This window comes from Cherax quadricarinatus, chromosome 48 (assembly GCF_038502225.1).
Source record: "Cherax quadricarinatus isolate ZL_2023a chromosome 48, ASM3850222v1, whole genome shotgun sequence".
Lineage (NCBI taxonomy): Eukaryota > Metazoa > Arthropoda > Malacostraca > Decapoda > Parastacidae > Cherax > Cherax quadricarinatus.
The window spans coordinates 8,866,751-8,894,102 of NC_091339.1; the positions used below are offsets into that span (position 1 = coordinate 8,866,751).

The window sequence follows — 27,352 nt, forward strand, 5'->3', positions numbered from 1 at the left end:
CAAAATATCCTGGTGACTATTGTATCCTGGTGACCATATTACCCTTAAACCATAGCATCCTGGTAGCTACACTATCCTGGTGACCATTGTACCTTAGTAACCGTAGTATCCTGGTGACCATAATATCCTGGTGATCATAGTATCCTGGTGACTATAGTATCCTGGTGACCAAAGTATCCTGGTAACCATAGTATCCTGGTGACTATAGTATCCTTGTGACCATATTATCCTTAAACCATAGCATCCTGGTAGCTACACTATCCTGGTGACCATTGTACCTTAGTAACCGTAGTATCCTGCTGACCATAATATCCTGGTGACCATAATATCCTGGTGACCATAATATCCTGGTGACCATAATATCCTGGTGACCATAGTATCCTGGTGGCTATAGTATCCTGGTACCCATAGCATCCACTAACCATAGTATTCTGGTGACCATAGTATTCTCGTGACCATAGTATCCTGGTGACTATACTATCCTTTTGACCATATTATCCTTAAACCATAGCATCCTGGTAGCTACACTATCCTGGTGACCATTGTATCTTGGCAACAACAGTGTCCTGGTGACCATAATATCCTGGTGACTATAGTACCCTGGTGACTATAATATCCTGGTGACCATAGTATCTTGGTGACTATAAAATCCTGGTAACCATATTACCCTAGTAGCTATACAATCCAGGTGACCATAGTATCCTGGTGACCGTAGTATCCTGGTGACCATAGTACCCAGGTGACCACAGTATCCTGGTGACCATAGTACCCTGGTGACCATAGTACCCTGGTGCTCATAGTACCCTGGTGCTCATAGTATCCTGGTGACCATAGTACCCTGGTGACCGTAGTATCCTGGTGACCACAGTATGCTGGTGACCATAGTATCCTGGTGACCACAGTATGCTGGTGACCATAGTATCCTGGTGATCATAGTATGCTGGTGAGCATAGTATCCTGGTGGCCATAGTATCATGGTGACAATAGTATCCTGGTGACCATAGTATCCTGGTGACCATATTATGCTGGTGACCATAGTATCCTGGTGATCATAGTATGCTGGTGACCATAGTATTCTGGTGACCATAGTATCCTGGTGACAATAGTATCCTGGTGACCATAGTATCCTGGTGACCATAGTATGCTGGTGACCATAGTATCCTGGTGACCATAGTATAGTATGTTGGTGACCATATTATGCTGGTGACCCTAGTATCCTGGTGACCCTAGTATCCTGGTGACCATAGGATGCTGGTGACCATATTATGCTGGTGACCCTAGTATCCTGGCGACCCTAGTATCTTGGTGACCATAGTATGCTGGTGACCATAGTATGCTGGTAAGCATAGTATGCTGGTGACCCTAGTATCCTGGTAACCATAATATCCTGGTGACCATAGTATCCTGGTGACCCTTTGTTCCATAGTCTGTTTCAGTCTATGGAACAAACACTCTTCTCCAGGCTGAGGGACTGACCACCTCAAAACTAGATCTTCAAGGTGATGGACTGATTACATCGTCTTCACATCTCTTCTGCTTTTCCGACTTTTCTGTACTCGACCGAAGAAGCCTACTCTGTAGGCGAAACGTTTCGAAATAAAAATACCTAACTGTTGCATATGTGTCTTACCTAACATGTTATGGGTTAGTTTTACTGCTAAAGGCCCTTGATGGCTTCTTATTGTCGAGAGAACAACGAACAGTGGCAAATACAAGGCAATCTTAGCAACTTGTTTGCCTCCCATTTGGACAGAAGACATTTTCCAGCATGATCTTGCTACATGACACACTTTCAGATCCATGACCTTGCTCCATGACACACTTTCAGATCCATGACCTTGCTCCATGACACACTTCCAGATCCATGACCTTGCTCCTTGACACTTCCAGATCCATGACCTTGCTCCTTGACACACTTCCAGATCCATGACCTTGCTCCATGACACACTTCCAGATCCATGACCTTGCTCCATGACACACTTCCAGATCCATGACCTTGCTCCTTGACACACTTCCAGATCCATGACCTTGCTCAATGACACACTTTCAGATCCACGACCTTGCTCCTTGACACACTTTCAGATCCATGACCTTGCTCCTTGACACACTTCCAGATCCATGACCTTGCTCCATGACACTTCCAGATCCATGACCTTGCTCCATGACACACTTTCAGATCCATGACCTTGCTCCATGACACACTTTCAGATCCATGACCTTGCTCCATGACACACTTCCAGATCCACGACCTTGCTCCTTGACACACTTCCAGATCCATGATCTTGCTCCATGACACACTTCCAGATCCATGACCTTGCTCCATGACACACTTTCAGATCCATGACCTTGCTCCATGACACACTTCCAGATCCATGACCTAGCTCCTTGACACACTTTCAGATCCACGACCTTGCTCCTTGACACACTTTCAGATCCATGACCTTGCTCCTTGACACACTTTCAGATCCATGACCTTGCTCCTTGACACACTTTCAGATCCATGACCTTGCTCCTTGACACACTTTCAGATCCATGACCTTGCTCCTTGACACACTTCCAGATCCATGACCTTGCTCCTTGACACACTTCCAGATCCATGACCTTGCTCCATGACACACTTTCAGATCCATGACCTTGCTCCATGACACACTTCCAGATCAATGACCTTGCTCCATGACACACTTCCAGATCAATGACCTTGCTCCATGACACACTTTCAGATCCATGACCTTGCTCCATGACACACTTCCAGATCAATGACCTTGCTCCATGACACACTTTCAGATCCATGACCTTGCTCCATGACACACTTCCAGATCCATGACCTTGCTCCTTGACACACTTTCAGATCCATGACCTTGCTCCTTGACACACTTCCAGATCCATGACCTTGCTCCTTGACACACTTTCAGATCCATGACCTTGCTCCTTGACACACTTTCAGATCCATGACCTTGCTCCATGACACACTTTCAGATCCATGACCTTGCTCCATGACACACTTTCAGATCCATGACCTTGCTCCTTGACACACTTCCAGATCCATGACCTTGCTCCTTGACACACTTTCAGATCCATGACCTTGCTCCTTGACACACTTTCAGATCCATGACCTTGCTCCATGACACACTTTCAGATCCATGACCTTGCTCCATGACACACTTTCAGATCCATGACCTTGCTCCATGACACACTTTCAGATCCATGACCTTGCTCCATGACACACTTTCAGATCCATGACCTTGCTCCATGACACACTTTCAGATCAATGACCTTGCTCCATGACACACTTTCAGATCCATGACCTTGCTCCATGACACACTTCCAGATCAATGACCTTGCTCCATGACACACTTTCAGATCCATGACCTTGCTCCATGACACACTTTCAGATCCATGACCTTGCTCCATGACACACTTCCAGATCCATGACCTTGCTCCTTGACACACTTCCAGATCCATGACCTTGTTCCTTGACACACTTCCAGATCCATGACCTTGCTCCTTGACACACTTTCAGATCCATGACCTTGCTCCATGACACACTTTCAGATCCATGACCTTGCTCCTTGACACACTTCCAGATCCATGACCTTGCTCCTTGACACACTTCCAGATCCATGACCTTGCTCCTTGACACACTTCCAGATCCATGACCTTGCTCCTTGACACACTTCCAGATCCATGACCTTGCTCCTTGACACACTTCCAGATCCATGACCTTGCTCCTTGACACACTTCCAGATCCATGACCTTGCTCCATGACACTTCCAGATCCATGACCTTGCTCCTTGACACACTTCCAGATCCATGACCTTGCTCCTTGACACACTTCCAGATCCATGACCTTGCTCCTTGACACACTTCCAGATCCATGACCTTGCTCCTTGACACACTTCCAGATCCATGACCTTGCTCCTTGACACACTTCCAGATCCATGACCTTGCTCCATGACACACTTCCAGATCCATGACCTTGCTCCTTGACACACTTTCAGATCCATGACCTTGCTCCATGACACACTTCCAGATCCATGACCTTGCTCCATGACACACTTCCAGATCCATGACCTTGCTCCATGACACACTTCCAGATCCATGACCTTGCTCCTTGACACACTTCCAGATCCATGACCTTGCTCCTTGACACACTTCCAGATCCATGACCTTGCTCCTTGACACACTTCCAGATCCATGACCTTGCTCCATGACACACTTCCAGATCCATGACCTTGCTCCATGACACACTTCCAGATCCATGACCTTGCTCCTTGACACACTTCCAGATCCATGACCTTGCTCCATGACACACTTCCAGATCCATGACCTTGCTCCTTGACACACTTCCAGATCCATGACCTTGCTCCATGACACTTCCAGATCCATGACCTTGCTCCATGACACACTTCCAGATCCATGACCTTGCTCCTTGACACACTTCCAGATCCATGACCTTGCTCCATGACACACTTCCAGATCCATGACCTTGCTCCATGACACACTTCCAGATCCATGACCTTGCTCCATGACACACTTCCAGATCCATGACCTTGCTCCTTGACACACTTCCAGAAAAATGATGATATTTTTCGAAGATAATGAGATAAGCGTTCTAAATTGGCCTGAAACTGTCCTGACCACAACCCAAATGAGAATCTATGGTGAATAACCAATTGCAGGATCACGATACAGACTGTTTAACTGTTGAGAAGCTAAGTGCTGCTCCACAGTTAAACCACGACAAAGAACTTGCCAAAATGTGTTCAACATTTCGGTAAGATTCTATTCCAAGGCGTGTAGCAATACTTATATAAAGGAAGGGTGGTCATATCTCTTATTAATTAATTATCTATCATATTGCCGTTCATTTTTCTAATAAACGTTAATTTTTCCAAATATATGTCTTATTTCATCACTCCCAATCAATATGCACACTACTGTTTGATAGACAGGTTAGACCTATTTTATGATACACATGTTAAACACGATACAACACGATTAAACTACAAAGACGAAAATGAGTATAAAACGAGTAGGGACTGGCCACTCCTACCTTTACGACGACTGTGCGGAGAGAGAGAGAGAGAGAGAGAGAGAGAGAGAGAGAGAGAGAGAGAGAGAGAGAGAGAGAGAGAGAGAGAGAGAGAGAGAGAGAGAGAGATTGTTGCTATAATATTCGTCAGGAGACAGAGTAAGTGCCACCTGACGCAGGTCTTAGTTTTTTTTTTTTATATTTTATTTAAAACATCATAAATACAAGGCTGCTTAAAAATTAAATAGCATCACCATACATAATCTATAGAGTAAAACAAGATACACACCATAAATACCAGAAAAAAATCTTTAACTAATACGTATAGATATACACGACAAACACACCATAAAACACATACGTACGTTTCACTAAACACACACAATACCAAAAGATATAACTGTTTGCGTAACAAATATAACACTGGTGGAAACCCCACTTAACCCATTATAACCTACATGCGCATCTTACAAACATGTTACATTGATGTTTAAACAATAGTTTATGTAATTTGCATACAAAATATACAACTGATTATAGAAATTCCAACTTAGACACAAATTCAATGATTTACTCTAACACAAATTCATTAACATAATAAATATTATATAAATTGACGATCATATTAATCGTCAGCAATTTCCATCCATTCTATATGTGTTCAATCTTGATACCTATGAAATACGTTTGAATCACAAACAAAAATCACATTGCGAAATATTTATAGGATAAAATTGGACGACTCAGGGTAATGTACACGTGTTATATCCCTTTAATACTGTGGTGACTCACAGACTAGACTGAACAGTAACAGGGAAGGGATAAAACATGCATATATTTATATATATATATATATATATATATATATATATATATATATATATATATATATATATTTATATGCATGTTTATATACCCAAATATCTGGACCTCCATAACACAATCAAAAACAAAACTAAGAAAACTAGTGACTCAAGAATACAACGAGTCTTTACACAAAGGAAGCATCAAAAACATAACAAATATGTAAAGGCACCCCAGTCATTTTGTACACAAAAGGTACAATAAGTAACCCTAATCCCTGAATCTACAACCACACATCCATAACAACTAAAACACATTCATGCCCAAACTTATATTCACGCAACTCACCTCCCCCCCCCCCCAAGAGACGAGCCAGCTATTGCCCACTGACCTACACGACAACTTATTCGGCATGCCCGTATATTTATTCACAGATTCGCAAGGGTTTCAATAGTGAGCCTTTTATAACCGCCCGAAAAACCCTTATCCCACCTCCTCCCATACAATTCCCTATTCCTACACATTGTACGATAAAACGTTATTGCAAGGACACGCCTTTGCACCTCACTGACCCCTTTCCCCCGCATTACCCACGAAATATAAATGTAATCCACGATAATATAATCTAAAGCCTGTTCAACGTCCTGGTCTAATCCACCGATGTCGAGACTTAACGCACGCAGGACCTGCACTCCTCTCCCTCCCACCCTCTGTACCACCCTACCCAACCAACTCCTGACATCTAAACCTTCGCAAAAATAGACAACATGAAAAGCCGTGTCTTCCCCACCACAAAACCCACACCCGCCTCCCTCCACGACTCTTCTGGATGGTAGTATTGCCCCTGATGGCAATATACCATGTAAAAAACGAAACATGACTTCACGCACCCTAGGCCGTAATTTCAACTTACTAAATCGGAGCCATATATTTTCCCACGAGTACATGGGGAACAAACCTTCTACTGGAGCTGCGCACGTACCCCCTAGTAACCTACTTACAACCCTTATGCGAATGTTCCTCCGTTCCTTTACCATCAACAAAGCTCGTAGTACAATCTCACATTCCCTTAACTCCATTCCCCTATACCACTTTTTCACCCTCGTATATACTTGGTCCATATTTCCCGCCATCACACCCACACGCCAAACCTCCCACTTTAGAAAAACACATTTCACCCTACGCTTTAAGTCCAACAATCCCAAACCTCCTCGACGTACAGGTAACATAACAACCTCACGTTTTAACCAATCACACCTCGATCCCCACAGAAAGGTAAATACTCTTCTCAATATTCCATTGATCGCTGTTCCTGTAATTGGGAATACAGCCGCAACGTGCCACACCTTACTATACAATAAAACGTTAACAACGATCACACGTTGGGCCAGAGTGAGATGTTGGGGCCTCAAAACACCCAGACGACCAATGACCTTTTCCAACGTCCTTACTGAATTTTCCTCCCACGCCACATCCAAATCGTCTCTATAAATAATACCGCAAATCTTTAATGACATCGCAGTTGTGTTAACCACGTTACAGCTCACCATTCCACCCCCTTTCCAGGTACCCAACCCCATGATCATCGACTTTTCACTATTTACCTTCATACCCGTGGCACGTTCAAACACACGCACAACATCTTCCAACCCTTTCATAGACATTCGTTCACACACCAAAACAGTCGCATCATCCACATAACCTATTAATGCCGGCCAACAATCCCCTTCCCCTACCCCACCCCCACCCCGGGAACTAACTGTGCTCTCAACCATCCTGTAAAAGGGATCCTGAAAACACGCAAATAAGATCTGTGACATAGGGCACCCTTGTCTTAAACCTCTACCCATCTCAAAGTCCGTCCCCATACACCCATTTATTTGTACCCTCATCTTTGCCCCCTTATACAGCGTGTTTACCCACCCAACTATTTCTTCTCCATAACCCTGTCTCCGAAGAATACTCTGCAGTGCACCCCTTTCCACTCTATCATAGGCGGCCCGCCAGTCCAAGGCCAGTAAAGCCGCCCCCTCCCCTTCCCCTTTTGACTCCACAAAACTTCTTATAAGCCCGTGATCTTCTAACATCGACCTGCCCGGCAACCCATACTGCGATGGCGAAACGACCCTCCCCACCACGCATTTTACCCTATTACCCAAAATTTTTTGCGAAAACCTTATAGTCTGCACAGAGCAACGATATCGCCCTATACTTCCTAAGGTTTGGCTGCCCTTTGCCTTTCGGGACCAACACCACAACTGCCGTATTCTGCTTATCCCCTAACGTACCCTTCTCCTTCATACAATTTAATAATCTCACCATGAACTTCCCAATCACCTCCCAATGCTGCAAATAAAATTCCACCGGTAAACCATCAATACCCGGGGCCTTGCCCTTCCTCATTCCGTGTAAAGCAATTTCAATTTCCTCCTCAGTAATAACCCCACCCAAAGCCTTCCTATCACTGTGACCCAAAATGCACTTAGCATACGGGCACACCTTATTTAATTCCGCTTCATCCACGCCACTACTAGTCCAATGTTTTTTATACCACGTATCCGCATATGCACTCATAGTTTTTGTGTTTCTTATCACTTGACCTGCTTTATGGATTCCCATCGTCTCATTTACCTCCAAGCTCGGGATTGCCGTCAGCACCTGCTTTTGCTTTTGTTGTCTCAACACACACGTGGATGGCTTGTTTCCCCACAAAACTTCTTCTAATCCTGCTTGCACCCGCACCGCTTGAAACCGCTCATTATGCAACGTTCGCAAGCTCTCTTTTATGTCTACAATCTCGTCCATGGGGTAAACACCACCAACTGATCCCTGCCCATAACAACCTCGTAATCGATCCTCTAAATAATTCGCTAGCCCATATTTTAAAGTGTTTATACGCCTACCCTCCCTCACGTAAAAGGACTTTATCCTTTCCTTTGCCACCGAGTCCCACCACGTTACAATGTCTTCCACCTCCTGAGCTTCCCTTGAAAGCTCATTCCATAGCATAGAAAAACCCTCCAACCCTTCCTCATCACTTAACACACTAATATTTAATTTCCAATAATTCTTATAAATTTCGGCCATTCCCTCCCACCCTACCTCCACTACAACTGCCCTATGATCTGACAAGACCGTCTCCACCGTATTAAAAGACTTTACAACTACTCCCTGCGAAATATACACTCTGTCTAACCTTGCAGCATATCCCCTTCTGATAAAAGTATGTTCTGTTTCCCACACCCCTCCCCCAAACACATCTCTTAACTTAACATCCCTCAACAAATCTCTGAGAGGTGCAGACACATGCCCAGCCCCTTTGGGTTCGACGTCAGCCGCCCTTATGACACAGTTCCAGTCACCCCCCACTATCGCTACTTCCGGAAGAGCACGCAAAAAATAAACAAGGTCCTCACACACAAAATCCGTTCGAACCTTCGTGTCATTCTCCGCAGGGGCATAGACACTTACCAAGGATACACGCTTTCCCATCCAAGTCCCATCCACTCGCAAACCCTCCCCCCACCCCCTCACCTCCCACCCCCCTCACATCTCTGCAACAACACATCTCTGCAACACCCTCCCCCACCCCCCTCACATCTCTGCAACACCCTCCCCCCACCCCCCTCACATCTCTGCAACACCCTCCCCCCACCCCCCTCACACGGGCTCGTCTCTTTTATTAAAAGACCCACACCACCTTTCAAACGGATAGTTGGCAGGGTCAGTACTGTATAACCTGCAACCTGCAACACTTCTCCTTCTTTGAAATTGTGTTCTTGAAGAACAGAACATCAATTCTATGTTTGCTAAGAAAACTACTCAACCAATCTCTCTTTAGTCTAGTACATAAACCGTTAACATTAGCAGTCATACACCTAAGGCCTGTTATATTTTCCACCCTTTCCTCTTCTCCTCCCGTGGTTCACCACTTGATTTGTTACGTCTATGTGTCTTCTTTACAGTACCTTCCCATTCGCCTCCCTTCTTGCGATGGCGTCCCTCATGACCCCCCCCCCTCCCCGCCCCTCCCCTCACCCATCCTCTCAGTTTTTTTTCCAGTCCTCTGTGCCGGCGTCAGTACGTCATCCGAATCTGACGTAGCTGCCCGTTTCCTCGTAACGTTCTTATCCTCCATGTCAAGATCCGACGAAGCCTCATGGTGTACCTCAACATCCACCTCACAATGAGGTATGAAGTCTCCCAATGTCCCAGTCTCGTCGTCCTTCTACTGAGTCTCATATTGTTGGCAATTCGGACTCAGAAAGTCTCCAGCTACGTCTTCCGGAGACGTAGCTTCCACCACTTGCGGTGACAAGGTCCTTAAAACTTCATCTAAATCCTCACCTATACTCAACACGTCATGCCGGGGTACCAATCCAGCAGATGGTATCGGCAACGACTCAGGTGCAGGGAGCTGAGGGGAGGACTCTCATTTCAAAAAGCCTGTTCCATCTCACTCCACAAACGACCACGCCCTTCCTCTGACGAACGATGCTCACCTTCGTCACATGTGACTGGGGCTACTTCTTCTTGCACAGGTTTGGTCACACGTCTGTTCTTTTTGCATGCCGCCACTATGTGGTCATACTCTCCACAAATGCGACACGTACGCCGCTGTCCAGGATATAAAACCATTACCTGTGTCCTAAAATCTTGAAGATACACATATGACGGTATGGGTTGACGCAACGTCATCTTAAGGCTGAATGTACCTTCCGGCATACCTGCGTAGGCACCCATTATCCACTTACCCTGCTGGGCAGAGTACACAGTTCCATATTTCTCAAATACGTTTCTGATGTCAGCTTCGTTCGCCTCGAAGGGAACATTCCGCAACTTTATCCAAGTATAATATCGAGACACGTCCACCAGTCTCACATGCACGGTAGGCGTAACGTCAAAACACACATCTTGAAAGCGCGTAACCACTGATTCATAAACTGTCGCAGCAAGCAGTTTCACAAATACTCTATGCGCTCCGTTCAGCGCTACCCCATACAATCACCATCTTGTATGCCGTATGTCTCCCTGATTATCTTGGGTAAGAGTATTTGAGCTGAACTAGGTGTAATCACACCTCGAAGTAGTTCAATACCAATAGTATTAATGCGTCTGCGATGACAAACCGCCATCTTAACACCAGTAATTTCCCAGCGGTGTCAACAGAGACACAACACCTCCTCGTACCACTGCTGTCAGGTTTCTGAGGAGCGTCAGGCAAGGGGGTCTACACAGCCCAAGAGCGATGCAGACAATTCAGGTCTTAGTTATACAGACGACATTTTCAAGATTCTCAGAGAGAGAATTGGGTACCAGCGGGCAGGCAGCTGGGAGAATCTCCCACCAGCAAGCCTGCGAAAATTCCCAGCATGCATCAGAATTGGCAAACAACCGTGAACAGTGGCACAACAGGTGACAACCAATCAAAATACAGCTTCATCCAGCAAAGAAGCTGCAGAGAAATACAGCACATCCTTCCTGCTCAAACATATATAATGCAAATTTTTTTTCGTTGTAGCTGGTGATGAAAATGATAATAGCATTGAGTGTTAAAAATTGCACAGCAACATGCAAATAATCGTGATGCTTATTTGAATTAAGTGTATAGGAATCACATCAACTCTCTTTCTCTCTTATCCTGCAAAATAATAACTTTGTTGAAGTAAGTATTAGGGTTAAAAACAGCAGTTATTACCGGGATACCTCAGGGATATGTTTAAAAGACAATATTCAAAATAAAGTTGCTAGTAATGGCAAATCAACTGATCAACAAACAAAGAGAGATAGTAGAGGGCAACGAGTGACTAGCTCCCTTAAGGTTTACTATACAAATAGTAGGAGTCTAAGGAATAAGATAGATGAGCTAAGATTACTTGCAGGTGTAGGTATTATAGATATTATTGGTATAACAGAGACCTGGTTCAACCTGAAAGATAGAGAAATGCCTTCTTAATGCAACATACAGGGTTATAAACTATTCCACACTGATAGGGTCAACAGGAAGGGTGGTGGTGTGGCGATGTTAGAGAAAATTTAAATTGTTGTCGTAGACATGATATAAGATTAGAAACATCGAACACAGAATCTGTTTGGCTACAGTTTCTCGAGGGTCGTGAAAATTAATTTTGGGTGTGATTTATAGGCCCCCAAACCTTGACAGGGAGTGCAGTAAGCTGCTATGGGACGAAATTCATAAGGCATCTAGATATGAAAATGTTGTGATAATGGGAGATTTTAACGTTAGACAGATTGGAACAATACGACAGGAAATCTTGAGTCTAGTGACTTTCTTGATACGGTTCAGGATTGCTTTTTAGAACAGATTGTGACAGAACCAACTAGAGGAAACAATCTGCTTGACTTGGAATTACCCAGATAACTGCAATCAAATCTCTGTCCCAGATTTTCGCTTGGCCGACTTCATGGGACTGAAAAATTACCTGGGTGGGCTAAATTGGGATGTCCTGACTATGGGTCAGGCAGGTGACCATAGTATCTTTGTATGACGCTTTTCAGAGCATAGTTCTAGCTGCCCAGACAACTTTTGTTCAGAGTAGGGAAATTAGATCTAATATAAATGATCCCAAATGGATGAATAATAGATTAAAACATCTCATTGGTCAAAAGAGAGGCATATATAGGCGTATCAAAAGAGGGGATGGGCAGTTAAGAAATCAATATATTCAATTAAAGATAGAAATAAAGAAAGGAATAAGAAAAGCAAAAAGGGATTATGAGGCTAAGGTCGCAAGGGATTCATAGACTAACCCAAAAGGGTTCTTTCAGGTATACAGAAGTAAGATTAGGGACAAGATTGGCCCACTTAAGAGTAACTCTGGTCAGATCACTGACAGTGATAGGGATATGTGTGAAATTCTCAATACCTACTTCCTCTCAGTTTTCACCCAGGAAAATACTAGCGATATTCCTGAAATAATAGATTATGTAGAACAGGACGATAATAAACTATGCACAATTGCGGTAACTAGTGACATGGTCCTCAGACAAATAGAGAAACTAAAACCTAACAAATCCCCAGGTCCTGATGAACTGTTTGCAAGGGTGTTAAAGGAATATAAAGAGGAACTTAGCATACCTTTGGCTAATCTTTTTAACAAATCAGTACAAACTGGCATAGTGCCTGATAAGTGGAAAATGGCAAATGTAATACCTATTTACAAGGCAGGTGATGGGTCCTTAGCTTCGAACTATAGATCAATAAGCCTTATCTCCATAGTGGGAAAATTTATGGAATCAATAATTGCCAAAGCAATTCGTAGCCATCTTGATAGGCACAGATTGATTAGTGAATCTCAAGAAGGTTTTACAAAGGGACGTTCCTGTCTTACGAATTTACTAATATTTTTCACTAAGGTGTTTGAGGAGGTAGATCATGGTAATGAATATGATATTGTGTATATGGATTTCAGTAAGGCTTTCGATAGAGTTCCACATAAGAGGCTATTAAGGAAACTTAAGGCACACGGAATAGGAGGAGAAATTTTTTCCTTGGTAGAGGCATGGTTGACAAATAGGCAGCAGAGAGTTTGCATAAATGGGGAGAAATCAGAATGGGGGCACGTCACAAGCGGTGTTCCTCAGGGGTCAGTGTTGGGCCCGTTGTTGTTCACAATTTACATAAACGACATAGATGAGGGAATAAATAGCAACATAAGCAAATTTGCTGATGACACCAAAACAGGCCGTCCAATTCATTCTAAGGAGGACACTACAGCACTCAAGGATGATTTGAATAGATTGATGCAATGGTCGGAGAAGTGGCAGATGCAGTTTTATATAGACAAATGCAAAGTTCTAAATGTTGGACAGGAAAATAACCATGCGACATATAAACTAAATAATGTAGATCTTAATACTACTGATTGCAAAAAGGATTTAGGAGTTCTGGTTAGCAGTAATCTAAAACCAAGACAACAGTGCAACAGTGTTCGCAATAAAGCTAACAGAATTCTTGGCTTCATATCTAGAAGTATAAATAACAGAAGTCCTCAGGTTGTTCTTCAATTCTATATATCCTTGGTTAGGCCTCATTTAGACTATGCTGCTCAGTTCTGGTCTCCGTATTACAGAATGGATATAAATGATCTGGAAAACGTACAGAGGAGGATGACGAAGATGATTCCATGTATCAGAAATCTTCCCTATGAGACATAGAATTAGGGGGGATATGATCGAGGTGTATAAATGAAAAACAGGAATAAAGGGGATGTAAATAGCGTGCTGAAAATTTCCAGCCAAGACAGGACTCCCAGCAATGGTTTCAAGTTGGAAAAAATTGAGATTCAGGAAGGATATAGGAAAGCACTGGTTTGGTAATAGAGTTGTGGATGAGTGGAACAAACTCCCGAGTACAGTTATTGAGGCTAAAGCGTTCTGTAGTTTGAAAAATAGGTTAGATAAATACAAGAATGGGTGTGGGTGGGTGTGAGTTGGACCTGACTAGCTTGTGCTGCTGGGTCTGGTGCAGTTCTCCTTCTTGAATGGAGGTTACCAGACTGGGTGGGTCATTGGGCTAATCCGGGGGGGAGGACATGGACCTGCTCCGCATGGGTCAGTAGGCCTGTAGCAGTGTTCCTTCTTTCTTATGTTCTTAAGTGTTTGTTTCTTCCACAGATAATGTTAGTGAGTGTGGCTTCTAATCCTGGGGGTGGCTCTGGCCACACCTCACCTTGTGAAAAATGCCTGACCCTGCACCTTACGATGTGGTACCGCTTGATCATTCACCTGACCCCGTGGCACTGCCTGATCCTTCCCATCACCTGTCACCTAACCCAAGGTTTACGACAGTAGTCAATATAGACCCCTAAGAGTCGATGGAACCATCGAACAAGCAAACAAGCGATGCAAGATGCAAAACAACCACAGGAGAAGTTGCGTGATAGCTCTAGGCCTTTCGTGTTGTAATCAACACATCAGTAGCTTGCAATGTTGCAGAAGAGGAGGTTCAAGCGCTGCAGATCATCATTGTACTTCGTTAACTGCTGGCAGTCGCTACTTAAGGTTTCCGTCCTCAATTCGCATGTTTAGGTTCCTAGATCCTCTTTTTTTTTTTTTATTTTTGACCCCTCAGGGAAGGCTCCTTGATGTTGGTGAGGGGCTCTTGATTTAGGGAATTGGATCTGTGCTCCAGTTCCCCGAATTAAGCCTGAATGCCTTCCACATCCCCCCCCCAGGCGCTGTATAATCCTACAGGTTTAGCGCTTTCCCCCTTGATTATAATAATAATTTGTATTTTTGAACAAAATTCGATACATCAGAAGTGTGCTGTTATCCTATTCTATATGATAATTACATTGTGGGAACTAAAGCTGCCTATGTTTCTTTGTCAGCTGCCATCACGCAGGATGCTGCTGATATCCGTCAGCCTAACCTAGGAGGATAGCGTCAAGCATCTCGGCGAGGGTTCAACAGCTACAAATGGTGGGGACGTGATCCACTATCCACCCCAGGAATGATAGGGAACATGATCCACTATCCACTTCAAAAGGACCTAATCCAGCGCCTAGCCCAGAAATTACTTGTCACTATCCATGTGTAGTGTTGTTTAATATTCTTGTAAGTGAGGAAACTGACTGGTCTTCCTGTGATTGTTGTTGTACACTATGGTAGCAGCGAGAGATCTCTCACACCTCTCCTGTCTCTTTCATTTAAGAGATCTCTCGTACCTCTTCTGTCTGTCTCAAGTGAGAGATCTCTCACGCCTCTCCTGTCTCTCTCTCTCTCTCACTCAAGTGAGAGATCTCTCACACCTTTCCTCTCTCTCACACACACAAGTGCAGTACGTGATGGAGGGAAAGCGCTATTGCATTAACGATATTGATATTGTTAATATAAGTACTGGCAACATACGCGAAAATTAACGAAAATATAATAATATTTTCCTACAATTGTTTTGCCTCTGGCAGGCGTGTACCTGCGTATCCAGCTTCACCTAGCACTGTGTACCTTCCCGCAACCTCTCTATCTTCCATTCTACGCATTCGAGCAACCCATGTCTATCATCCAACAATCTGTTCCTTTCTTTTCACCGACTGTCCTCCATCACCATCGTTTCTCAGTGCCCTAATTACTATCCCTACCTTCTCTCATTCCCTGCATTTCCCTTCTTTCACTACCCTCCACTGGTCCTTACTCTCTACTGTCCCCTACTCTCCACCGTCCCCAACTCTCCACTGTCCCCTACTCTTCACGTCCCTTTGTCGTTGGGGTTCGTGAGGATATGTTGGAGGAATAAGTACACACGTTGGATGTCTTGGAGGCGTATAATTAAAGGTAGTCTTGAGGAGTAGCCCAGGCCTGCCTTCGAGTCTAAGCCTAACTAGCCTTCAACTGAAGATGAACGCTGTGGCCTACAGCTCACTGTGATGGGGTCTCGTGACGTCATGGCTAGCAAGAGAGAGCATATCTATAAGGTAGATGGGATTATCTAAGTATACTTCACAGTGGTACACATTAACACTTCTGACATCTCGGTGATGCTAAAGTATGGCGTCCCAACATACAGCTAACTTATAGGCACTGTAGATTGTAGGTATTAAGGCTCTGGCTTGATTCTACACAATATCAATATACACAACAGTTAAACATAAGAAACTATACACAAGGATGATAAATTATTGTAATGCATTACAAATTATATCACACTTCATGGTAATTGATAGAATCAATGATGGTATAGAACAACAAAGAGAGTGAGATAGAAACAGAGAAGATTGATTGATCTATATTCATGTGATCTACAGATTCTGAGGAAATATATTTACAAAAAGGAAATTGAACATTAAAATGGTATAAAATACCGACAGGTTGTTAGGTAAGACACATATGCAACAGTTAGGTATCTTTATTTCGAAACGTTTCGCCTACACAATATTGTTTCATACTATGGAACAATGCTCTTTTCCAGACTGAGGGACTGACAACCTCAAAACTTTAAGGGTGATGGACTGATTACATCGTCTTCAAGTATCTTCTGCTTCTATCAACTTTTCTGTACTCGACTGAAGAAGCCTACTGTGTAGGCGAAACGTTTCGAAATAAAGATACCTAACTGTTGCATATGTGTCTTACCTAACAAAAAGGAAATTGTTTAACAGAAAAGGCAGACTTGGTTCACACAAGTCTTTTACTGTTAATTCTCAGAATTAGGAGAGAACATGAACACATAAAAAAAATTTTGAACATCATTAAGTTTACATAGCAGACACACAGTGGAAATACTCTTTAAACTATATTATCTATCTATAGGAATTATTTACATTTAACCCCAACTCTGCTAGGGGAGGGTCAAACTCTGTTGCAATGGCTAACACATGCTGTGGTTGAGGATCTAAACTGGTACTTACAACTGAAACTTGGGGATTCCTCATTACTTGTTGTGTATGTAAGGAATAACGACAATCAGGTTGTTTGTCTGAGTGGCTGTTAGAAGTAGATGGTACTAAGTCAGGAGGATTGTCAGAGTTTGTTACATTTGACTGGATGTCAGGAACCTCATCATCATTGTATTCTAACTTCATATGATCTAAATGCAATTCTTTATACTGATCAGTACTGATTTCTCTAACTTTATACTTATTGTCACTGACATGTTCGACTACTCGATATGAACCAACAAACTTTTGATCGAGCTTAGGCATTGCCGATGTTTTATTAAAAATTAGTCAGTATAACTCTCTAACCTACTTTAATTTTGGTTGGTTTTGTACGAGTATTGTAAATTCTGCTGTTGATGTATGAAGTGTTTCTCGGATTCTTCTGAAGACACCTTGAGCTAAAATGGTACGAGTTTCTATGAAATCATCAGGATTGTAATTTGGCTTCGGATCAGAAAATAACTCACATGGTAAACGCTTATTTACACCATGGAGTGTCATCTATTGTAAGCAGAATTTATTGCACACTGAACTTCAGGTATAACTTCATCCCAGGTTGCACTATTGGGAATAATAGTGCCTCTCAACACATCGAATACTTTCTTATTAGTTCTTTCCGCTGGACCATTACTGGCAGGATGGTGAGAAACAATGGTCGATTTAGATATCTTGTACATAGTACACAACTTTTAAAGAATCTCATTACAGAATTCACCTCCATTATCTGTTATTAGGGACTTAGCAGTTGTAAGCCTGCAGATTATACGTTTCTTAAATGCTTTAGCTACTGTCTCGGCAGTCTTATCTGCTGCAGGAACTAACTCACAATATCTGATGAAATGATCTACCGTAACACACAGATGTTTGTTGCCCTGGAGGGAAATTTGGAAATTAGTTAACAAATCTAGCGCAACTCTTTCCCAAGGTTCGTTAGTAGTTGGATACACCTGGATTGAATTAGGACCACTAATATTACCATTATGCTGCATACAGACACTACATTTCTTAAAATACTCGGAAATATCAGTTGCCATACGAGGCCAAAAGTATTTCAATCTGGCTTGATTTACAGAATGATCCATACAAGGGTGTGCAAACCTGGTATATCGTGAACTAGCTGTAAGGCTACATTCACTAGTGACTGTGGAATTACTAGCTGGTATACCCTTCTGCTAGGAGTACCCAGCTCGGCTGTGCGATACAGTAACTCTTGGTTCGTGACAATCACTGATTGGTGCTGGTGGCTTCACAGTTTGAGTTTGATCTTCCTGTAGCAGGAATCGAATCACACCAGACCACATGGGATCTGTTCTTTGAGTATTCTTTATGTCCTCAGCACTAAATGGAGGATCTGCTATTACTAATATGTCGCGATAAAGCATCTGTGAAAACATTAGACTTGCCAGACAAGTGTTCAAAGGTTGGGTGGAACTCTTGGATAGTCAAAGACCATCTGGAGAATCTCCCAGTTGGTTGTTTATTCTGGAATAAAGGTATCAGTGGACCACGATCTGTCAAGACATGAACAGGGTACTGGTAAATAATGTCAGGGAAGTGCTTTAAAGACCATACTGTTGCGAAGGCTTCTTGCTCAGTTGCTGTATAATTGCGTTCAGCCTTTGTAAGGACACGACTAGCAAATGCAACTGCGTTGTACTTGTTATCGGTCTTCTGAGCTAGGACGACACCTATGCCAATACAACTATCATCAGTTGTTAGATAGAAAAGCTTAACAAAATCTGGGAATTTCAAAATAGGAACAGAAGTTAGCTTTTTTTTTGAGAATTTGGAATGCTCTTTCTTGACGGAAGGTCCAAACAAAAGGAGCATCTTTCTTAAGCAACTCAGAGGAGCTGTTATAGAAGACAAATTAGCAATCTTCTATAAAAACTTGCAAAGCCCACCAAGGATCTTACAACATCAGAAGTTTTGGGAGATGGAAAATTTTTGAAGAGCAGTTAGTTTGGTCAGTCGTAACCTTCTAGGAGTGACTACGTGACGAAGAAACTTGATTTTTGATCTGAAAAACTGACATTTAGACAGTTTGATCTTTAAATTGGCTTCTTCAAGCTTACCAAGTACCAAATCAAGTCTTTCCAGACGTGTCTCCAAGTCTTCGGACATGACAATTAAATCATCTAAGTACACCCTACATTCAAGATGCCCTACTCTCCACTGCCCCCTACTCTCCACTGTCCCCTACTCTCCACTGTCCCCTACTCTCCACTGTCCCCTACTCTCCACTGTCCCCTACTCTCCACTGTCCCCTACTCTCCACTGTCCCCTACTCTCCACTGCCCCCTACTCTCCACTGTCCCCTACTCTCCACTGCACCCTACTCTCCACTGCCCCCTACTCTCCACTGCCCCCTACTCTCCACTGCACCCTACTCTCCACTGCACCCTACTCTCCACTGCCCCCTACTCTCCACTGCACCCTACTCTCCACTGCCCCCTACTCTCCACTGCATCTTATTCTCCACTGCACCCTACTCTCCACTGCACCCTACTCTCCACTGCCCCCTACTCTCCACTGCACCCTACTCTCCACTGCCCCCTACTCTCCACTGCACCTTATTCTCCACTGCACCCTACTCTCCACTGTCCCCTACTCTCCACTGTCCCCTACTCTCCACTGTTCCCTACTCTCCACTGTTCCCTACTCTCCACTGCACCTTATTCTCCACTGCACCCTACTCTCCACTGTCCCCTACTCTCCACTGTTCCCTACTCTCCACTGCACCCTACTCTCCACTGCACCCTACTCTCCACTGTTCCCTACTCTCCACTGCACCCTACTCTCCACTGTCCCCTACTCTCCACTGCACCTTATTCTCCACTGCACCCTACTCTCCACTGTCCCCTACTCTCTACTGTCCCCTACTCTCCACTGTCCCCTACTCTCCACTGTACCCTACTCTCCACTGCCCCCTACTCTCCACTGTCCCCTACTCTCCACTGTCCCCTACTCTCCACTGCCCCCTACTCTCCACTGTCCCCTACTCTCCGTCTTCCTCTACTCTCCACTGTCTCCTACTCTCCGTCTTCCCATACTCCCCACTGTCACCTACTCTCCGTCTTCCCATACTCCCCACTGTCACCTACTCTCCACCTTCCTCTACTCTCCACCTGCCCCTTCTCTGCATCTTCCCCTTCTCTTCCCACCCCCTGTAATGAGCACTGCTTCCCCTCCACCCACCTGGTGGAGCATGCTTGGTATAAGGCTGCAGGAGGTGAGTTTCGTTGCAGTTGGTTGGCTGGGACCATCTTATCAACATGAGGGTGGTAAGTACTCTTCCTGCATGATTGTGTTTTCTTAAGACGTGTCAAGTCTGGTGAACGTCAGCAATACAAAAGTTCAGTAATACGCTAAAAGTTTCTTAGTGTTATTGCATTAATGAGACATTCGTGATATTTGTATTTATCTGACTTGATTGACTGAGGTCCCCTAAGTGACTACATGTTCGTGATGAGCATCATTAACACACACACACACACACACACACACACACACACTTACTAACGGGGCCAGGAGCTGTGAATCGATCCCTGCAACCACATGTAGGTGAGTATAAACTCATACACACAAAGTCCTCTGATCCTCCTGATTTTTTCTTAATTATCACTGGTCATTCCTTCCTTTTCTTCACTTTCTCCAGAACCTCCTCCAACTTTGTGCTTCCCTCCATCACTCTTATGGTTTTTACTTCAGCACTCACTCTTCCTTTTTTTCCATTACAAGCTTTCATTTCCTTGCTTTTTTTTATACTTTTACAAATGCTCCCACAAGTCCCAGGATGCACTGTACCTCGTACAGTGCTACACTATAACTAAGACATGCTACACGCAGAGAATATCTCCTACGGAGAGAAATTAACAATATCTACATCAGCTGAAGATTATAATGAACTTAAACATGTGAATGTGGGGGAAACAACAAGAAAATAATGTGAGAAATGATGCAAGGGAAATCTATACATAGGGGAATAGTGAGTATCAGTAATTAGATTTAACAATAGCTTGTTAGAAGAGTAAAATAAACACATAATAGCAAAGAAATTTACATATTTAACTGGCGGACACCATGTAAAAAGGGCAAAAAAAAAAAAAAAAAAAAAGGGCAAAAAAAAAAACAAAACAAAAAAAAAAAAAAAAAACAAAAAAAAAAAAAAAAAAAAAAAAAAAAAAAAAAAAAAAAAAAGCCAGAGACGAAAGCTTGTAATTGAAAAAAAAGAACAGCCATTTCTGAAGAAAGAGCCACGAGACTGACAGAGGGAAGCACAGAGTTGAGGGAAGCTCTGGTAAAAATGAAGAAAAGGAAGGAATGGGCAGTGATAATGAAAGGAAAAGCAGGAGGACCAAAGGAGTCAGGACGAGACAACAAAGAAAAGGTTTTCAGAAATGCTCGCAGTAGACACACGGAGGAAAAAGCAAGACGAAGAAATAAAGTCACTGATTTTTTTTTTGGATGGTGGTGATAAAACAGAAAGGCAGAGATTCGAGGAGAAAGAATATCACAGCGATCATTGACGGTACAGGAGGAGAGAAGGAAGTACAGCACAAGAGAAAATTTTCAAAGAATTATGAAGTACTTCTGAAAGAAATGACGCCGAACAAAACTAACCAAGAGCAGCTCTAAACAAAAGAGAATCTTAAGCTGGAGGACTTCCTCCAGGAGTACATAAAGCTATTGACATCGTGTTATTACGAAATCGTAATAACACGATTGCTTGGAGTTTTAGAACTTACTCGCCATGGGTTCAAACCCTACCAATTCTGTGGTTTATATTGAAATGTATCCTTGGGCTGGGAAAGCACAAAAATTTAGAGGGAACTATTGAGTAAAGTGGTAAAATATCGTTGATCACAGGAAAGAGAATTAAGAGCGTGGCAAGAGAAGGGATCACTAACCTTCTGAAATCTCTCAAAGCTTATCAAATGCCCATCGCTCTGCAGGCCTAATTCTAGACCCATTTACTTCTTCCCCTAACAGAGCAGTAATTCAAAACAATCCACTTTCTTCTCCCTCTTCCCTATCGTGCATCAACCCCCTCCATTTTAACTCTGCAAGCACCAACCCTAGCCTCACTCCTTCCTTGCCAAAGTATGGACAAGGAGAACACCACGAGCTACAGCATTACTGACTGAAGAATCACTCAGTCTAAGGTACACTAATTCTGAAGAATTATCAGCCAAGAGTAATGAACTGGAAGAATGAATAATAGAGGTAGCGCCAGATATCATTGCTTAGAACTAGTGACAGAGGCAACACCAGATATCGTAGCTCTTAGAAAGACGAAACTAAGTTAAATGACAGAATGCAAAATTTCTTGCAGGATAATAAAATAAGTAATGAAGTAAGAAAGAGGGAACAGGGTAGAGGATGGAATGACAATGCTAATCAGAAATCATTGGAATTTCGAAGACAAGTGAGTGATAAAGAATACTGAGTCATATACTATATAATGGGAACAATGAAAACTAGGGGACCCAAAGTAGTAGTAGTAGTAGTAGTAGCACCAGCGATTTCCGACACGCCACCGAACAGTAAGAGACCAAAACAGGAAAGTGCACTTGAAAAGAAACAACCAACAGCTGACACCCCAACAGAAGCAGCGAGAAGTCGCCACATGACCTCAGTTAACTTACTAACCAAAGGTAGGGAGAACTGGGACCCATACTGCGACCAGAAACACAGAGAACTAGGATAATTGAGGACTACGGTGATGGTGGACTAAGGTGATGAGTGATTAGGATGATGGAGAACTAAGATGATGGAGAACTAAGCTGGTGGAGGTGGTGACTGAAAACTTTGCATTAGCTTGTCTGGAACTCAATAAAGGGTAGAAGGGAGGGAATGACCCAGCAAATAGGTACCTGGGTGTTAGTCGACTGGTGTGGGTCGCATCCTGGGGGACAAGATTAAGGACCCCAATGGAAATAAGTTAGACAGTCCTCGATGACGCACTGACTTTCTTGGGTTATACTGGGTGGCTAACCCTCCGGGGTTAAAAATCCGAACGAAATCTTATCTTATCTTATCTTAAGACTGGATCTTTGAGCCATCATGAGTACATCTGATGTAGGCAGAGTATGAGAGGCCTCTGCATGCTCGTTACCATGCACTAAAACTTTGAATGAATTGCGGAAATAAATATAGAGAGGAGAATATCAGGTTGGGGGACATGTGGAACAAAATTTCCGAGGAGTAAATTATGCAAAGATGAGATAATTCCCGAATGAGGTTCACTGAGAAAATGAACAACTGTAAGAACAACATCAGTGATGATGGAGTTCCCAGTGAGGAAGTGCTGAGAAGAACCTCATACCTAAGGAAGAAGAGGCAACAGGAAGGCAAAAGAGAGAGACAGAGAAAAAAAATATATAAGATCATGGAAAAATATAAAATGAAGAGAAGAAAACAGGAAAGTAAGCAAAGAAACCAGAAATGAATATGCAATAAGAGCAGACTCATATGCAACATCGAGCAAAAAAACGAAGCACCAATTTGAAAATAACAGCAATAGCAAAATCAGAACCAAAGCTGCTACACAGCTACAGCTTTAACAAGAGGTACGATAAAGCTTTTGGAGCAGGGAGAGAGTGGACCTAGTAGCGACTAGCTAAGAGGCAGGACCAGGAGCTGTGAGTCGACCCCTGCAACCACACACAGGTGAGTTCACACCCACACTCCGTCCCCTACACACGCACACGCACACACACACACACACACACAGGGGAGACATGATAACGACATATAAAATACTGCGTGGAATAGACAAGGTGGACAAAGACAGGATGTTCCAGGGAGGGGACACAGAAACAAGAGGCCACAATTGGAAGTTGAAGACACAAATGAGTCAGAGAGATATTAGGAAGTATTTCTTCAGTCATAGAGTTGTAAGGCAGTGGAATAGCCTAGAAAATGACGTAGTGGAGGCAGGAACCATACACAGTTTTAAGACGAGGTTTGATAAAGCTCATGGAGCGGGGAGAGAGAGGGCCTAGTAGCAACCGGTGAAGAGGCGGGGCCAGGAGCTAGGACTCGACCCCTGCAACCACAAATAGGTGAGTAAATAGGTGAGTACACACACACACAAGAAGACGGGTGCAGAAATAGTAATAATAGGCGAGGGGACTGAAGGAAGAGACGGAGAAATGAACAACTTGTGGAAATATTTTTAGTCAGCCAGGAGGTACAGATGATAAGGGAACAACAAAGGAACTGCTCAAACAGACAAATAAATATGAAGATAAAGGAACTGGGAAGAGGAAAGCGAGAGAAGTAGCTGATTATCCATGGGCTTCAGACGGCTGAAGGAAGAGTTCATGATGAAATATGGTAGGTGGAGGAAAAGCAGATTCAAAGTGTCATAACCCTAACTGGTTAAGAGGCTGAAATGACCCAGGTGGCAAATTTTCGGAGCCTTGGAATGTACTCGTGGTAAAAAAATACATCGAGTTGAAGTGACCTTCAGAAGAGTAATGGCGAGACAAGATCATGCATCAGAAACCACAGTTAATGGAGAGAAAAAAAAGTGCCAGAGAGTGTACCTCGACTGGGGCAGAACAAGGCAGGAGCAGCAACAACTGAGAGAGTCCAAGAATGCCAGAGGCAGGAAGGAGAGACAGGGCATACAGTGACGGTCACTTAAGCTCAATCTCCAGAGGAACATCAAGCACACCCACACACAGACAACCCTCAACCCTAGCCTCTCGCTCCCACCCAAGCACAATAGCTCAATACGATCCATATTCCATCCCTTTCCCCACACTCACTGTTCCCATCCTCACAGCACAAGTACCGTTCTCATAACTGCCTCATCCCAAACCCCCCCATCATCCCATGCCTCTCTTCACCCCCAACCCTATTCATTCCTATCTACATCCAGGATGTTGAGGTGCTCATTAGAAAACAAGTAAAATTTTAAGATGAAAAGAATGGACAAAGGGGAAACAGATGACTACGTAGTAAACAGACTGAAGACTGGGGGTCCTAAGGAGGTTATTACAGTAATGTACAACCCCCTCCCCCCCATTAAATAGCAAGAGATCAAGACAAGAATATGATGAAACAAACAGAGCAATGGTGGATACATTAGTACACACACACACACACACACATACACACATCGGGGCCAGGAGCTGTGAATCGACCCCTGCAACCCCAATTAGGTGAGTACACACACTCAGTTTAAGCATGTAAAGAAATTGGAGAAAGTATGGAGGTTTGCAACGAGACTAGTCCTGGAGGTAAAGGGTATATTTTATGAGGAGAGGTTAAGTGAACTCAACCTGATGACACTAGTGGAAGGGAAGACTAGAGGTGATATAACAAGGTACAAAATGCTTATAGGAATTGATAAGGTGGATAGGGACATACTGGATGTTAGACGAAAAACAGAAACACGAGGACACAGCTGGAAGTTAAACACTGCCGAGTCACAGCGATGTTTACAACTATTTCTTCAGTGTTAGAGTAATCAGGAAGTGAAACGACCTGGCGACTGGAATGGTAGAGGCATAATCCGTGTCTTAGTTATCGAACTGGTATGATATGGCTCTCGAAGCCGGGAGTGAATCTAGTAGCGACCAGCAAAGAGGCGGGCAAAAGAGCTGAGACTCGATCCCTGCTATCTAATGGAAATGAGTACACTCACACATATACTCTCTCTTATCCTGCAAAATAATGTGTTAAGAAAGTTTTTGTTTTTTTCACAGATACTGTTTGTGGTGACAGTGTGGCTGATGCTGCTGGGGGTTGCCCTGGCCACACCTGGCCCTGTGGCACTGCCTGGCCCTGTGGCACTGCCTAACCCTATAGCACTACCTGATCCTGTGGCACTGCCTGATCCTGAACCACACCCTGTGGCACTGCCTGACCCTGTGGCACTGCCTTACCCTGCACCTTTCCCATCGCCAGTACCTTTACCGGACCCCTCACCTGATCCTCAAAGTGGTCGTTCTGGTGGTGGTGGTCGTAATCGTTCTGGTGGTGGTGGTCGTAATCGTTCTGGTGGTAGTCGTCGGGGTAGTGGCAGTAACAAAGCTAGCAGTGGCAGTAGCAAAAGTGGCAATGGTGGCAATAACAAACGTGGCAGCAACAAAGGTGGAAATGGTGACAGTAGCAAAGATGATTCTGCTGATAGTGATGGTCTTAATGGGTACCGAGGCTATGGTGGGTACAGAGGCTATGGTGGGTATAGGGGCTTTGGCATATATGCTCCTTGTCCATACTATAGTTACCATGGTTACTTCTTTTTCTGCCCACTGTTATAATGACAGAACAGTAAAGTGTTGACGAGCCAGGAAATTCTCCATACATCATTGTCCTCGAGCTGAAGAACCAACATATAACCACTTCCTTCCTCTTATCACATTTTCTGGTGTGCTAAAAAGTCTTGTTTAAGTATTGGTGACCGAAGTTAATAAAACTTTCATTCCCTAATGGACGTGATGTTTATCTTAGTCCTAAACACTACAAATTTTCTGAGGAAAAGTTTCTAATCCTTGCAGTATGCAAATATCGGTATTTTATATTTTAGAGGGAGTATTTCAACAGTCACAGCTCAGCATAGATCATGAACTCTCAGCTATGACGTAAACATAGTTTATCAACAGCAAAAGTATTTTTTTTTATCTAATCTATTAAATCGATTAGTTACATTCCAAAATTATAACGAATTACCACCTTCCTTACCATGTCTGGTCTTTTTTTTTTTTTGGTTGATATTAAATTTCACAAAATCCGGAAAAATATCATATTTCCACTGCCATGTTAATACATGTATCAGGATTAGGATGAATTCCTGCATTCATTCCTGTAGGACTAACTCCTGTAGGACTCTCCAATATCCATTCTGGTGTCTAGCTTCTTACCCCACATTGTAGCAGCGGCCAGCAGATTTACATAAATACAACTTCATAACCAATGTGTGTGTGTGTGTGTGTGTGTGTGTGTAAATAAACAGAAGAATAGTTGGGGACTCGAACAGTGGTCCTGGCATGTATCGAATCTAGCTCTGTGCCACAGGGTTACGAAGCTCTAATATATATATATATATATATATATATATATATATATATATATATATATATATATATATATATATATATAT

At 43.3% G+C, this 27,352-nt stretch overlaps 1 protein-coding gene across 1 annotated transcript; it reads left to right on the top strand.

Moving 5' to 3' along the window:
- Window positions 1-20,496: 20,496 nt before the first annotated feature.
- Window positions 20,497-26,777, top strand: LOC128696007 (protein FAM98B). The gene is made up of 2 exons (XM_053786986.2): window positions 20,497-20,519; window positions 25,956-26,777. The coding sequence occupies exons 1-2, from the start codon at window positions 20,511-20,513 to the stop codon at window positions 26,511-26,513; spliced, it is 567 nt and encodes a 188-aa protein (XP_053642961.1). The 5' UTR covers window positions 20,497-20,510; the 3' UTR covers window positions 26,514-26,777.
- Window positions 26,778-27,352: the final 575 nt, after the last annotated feature.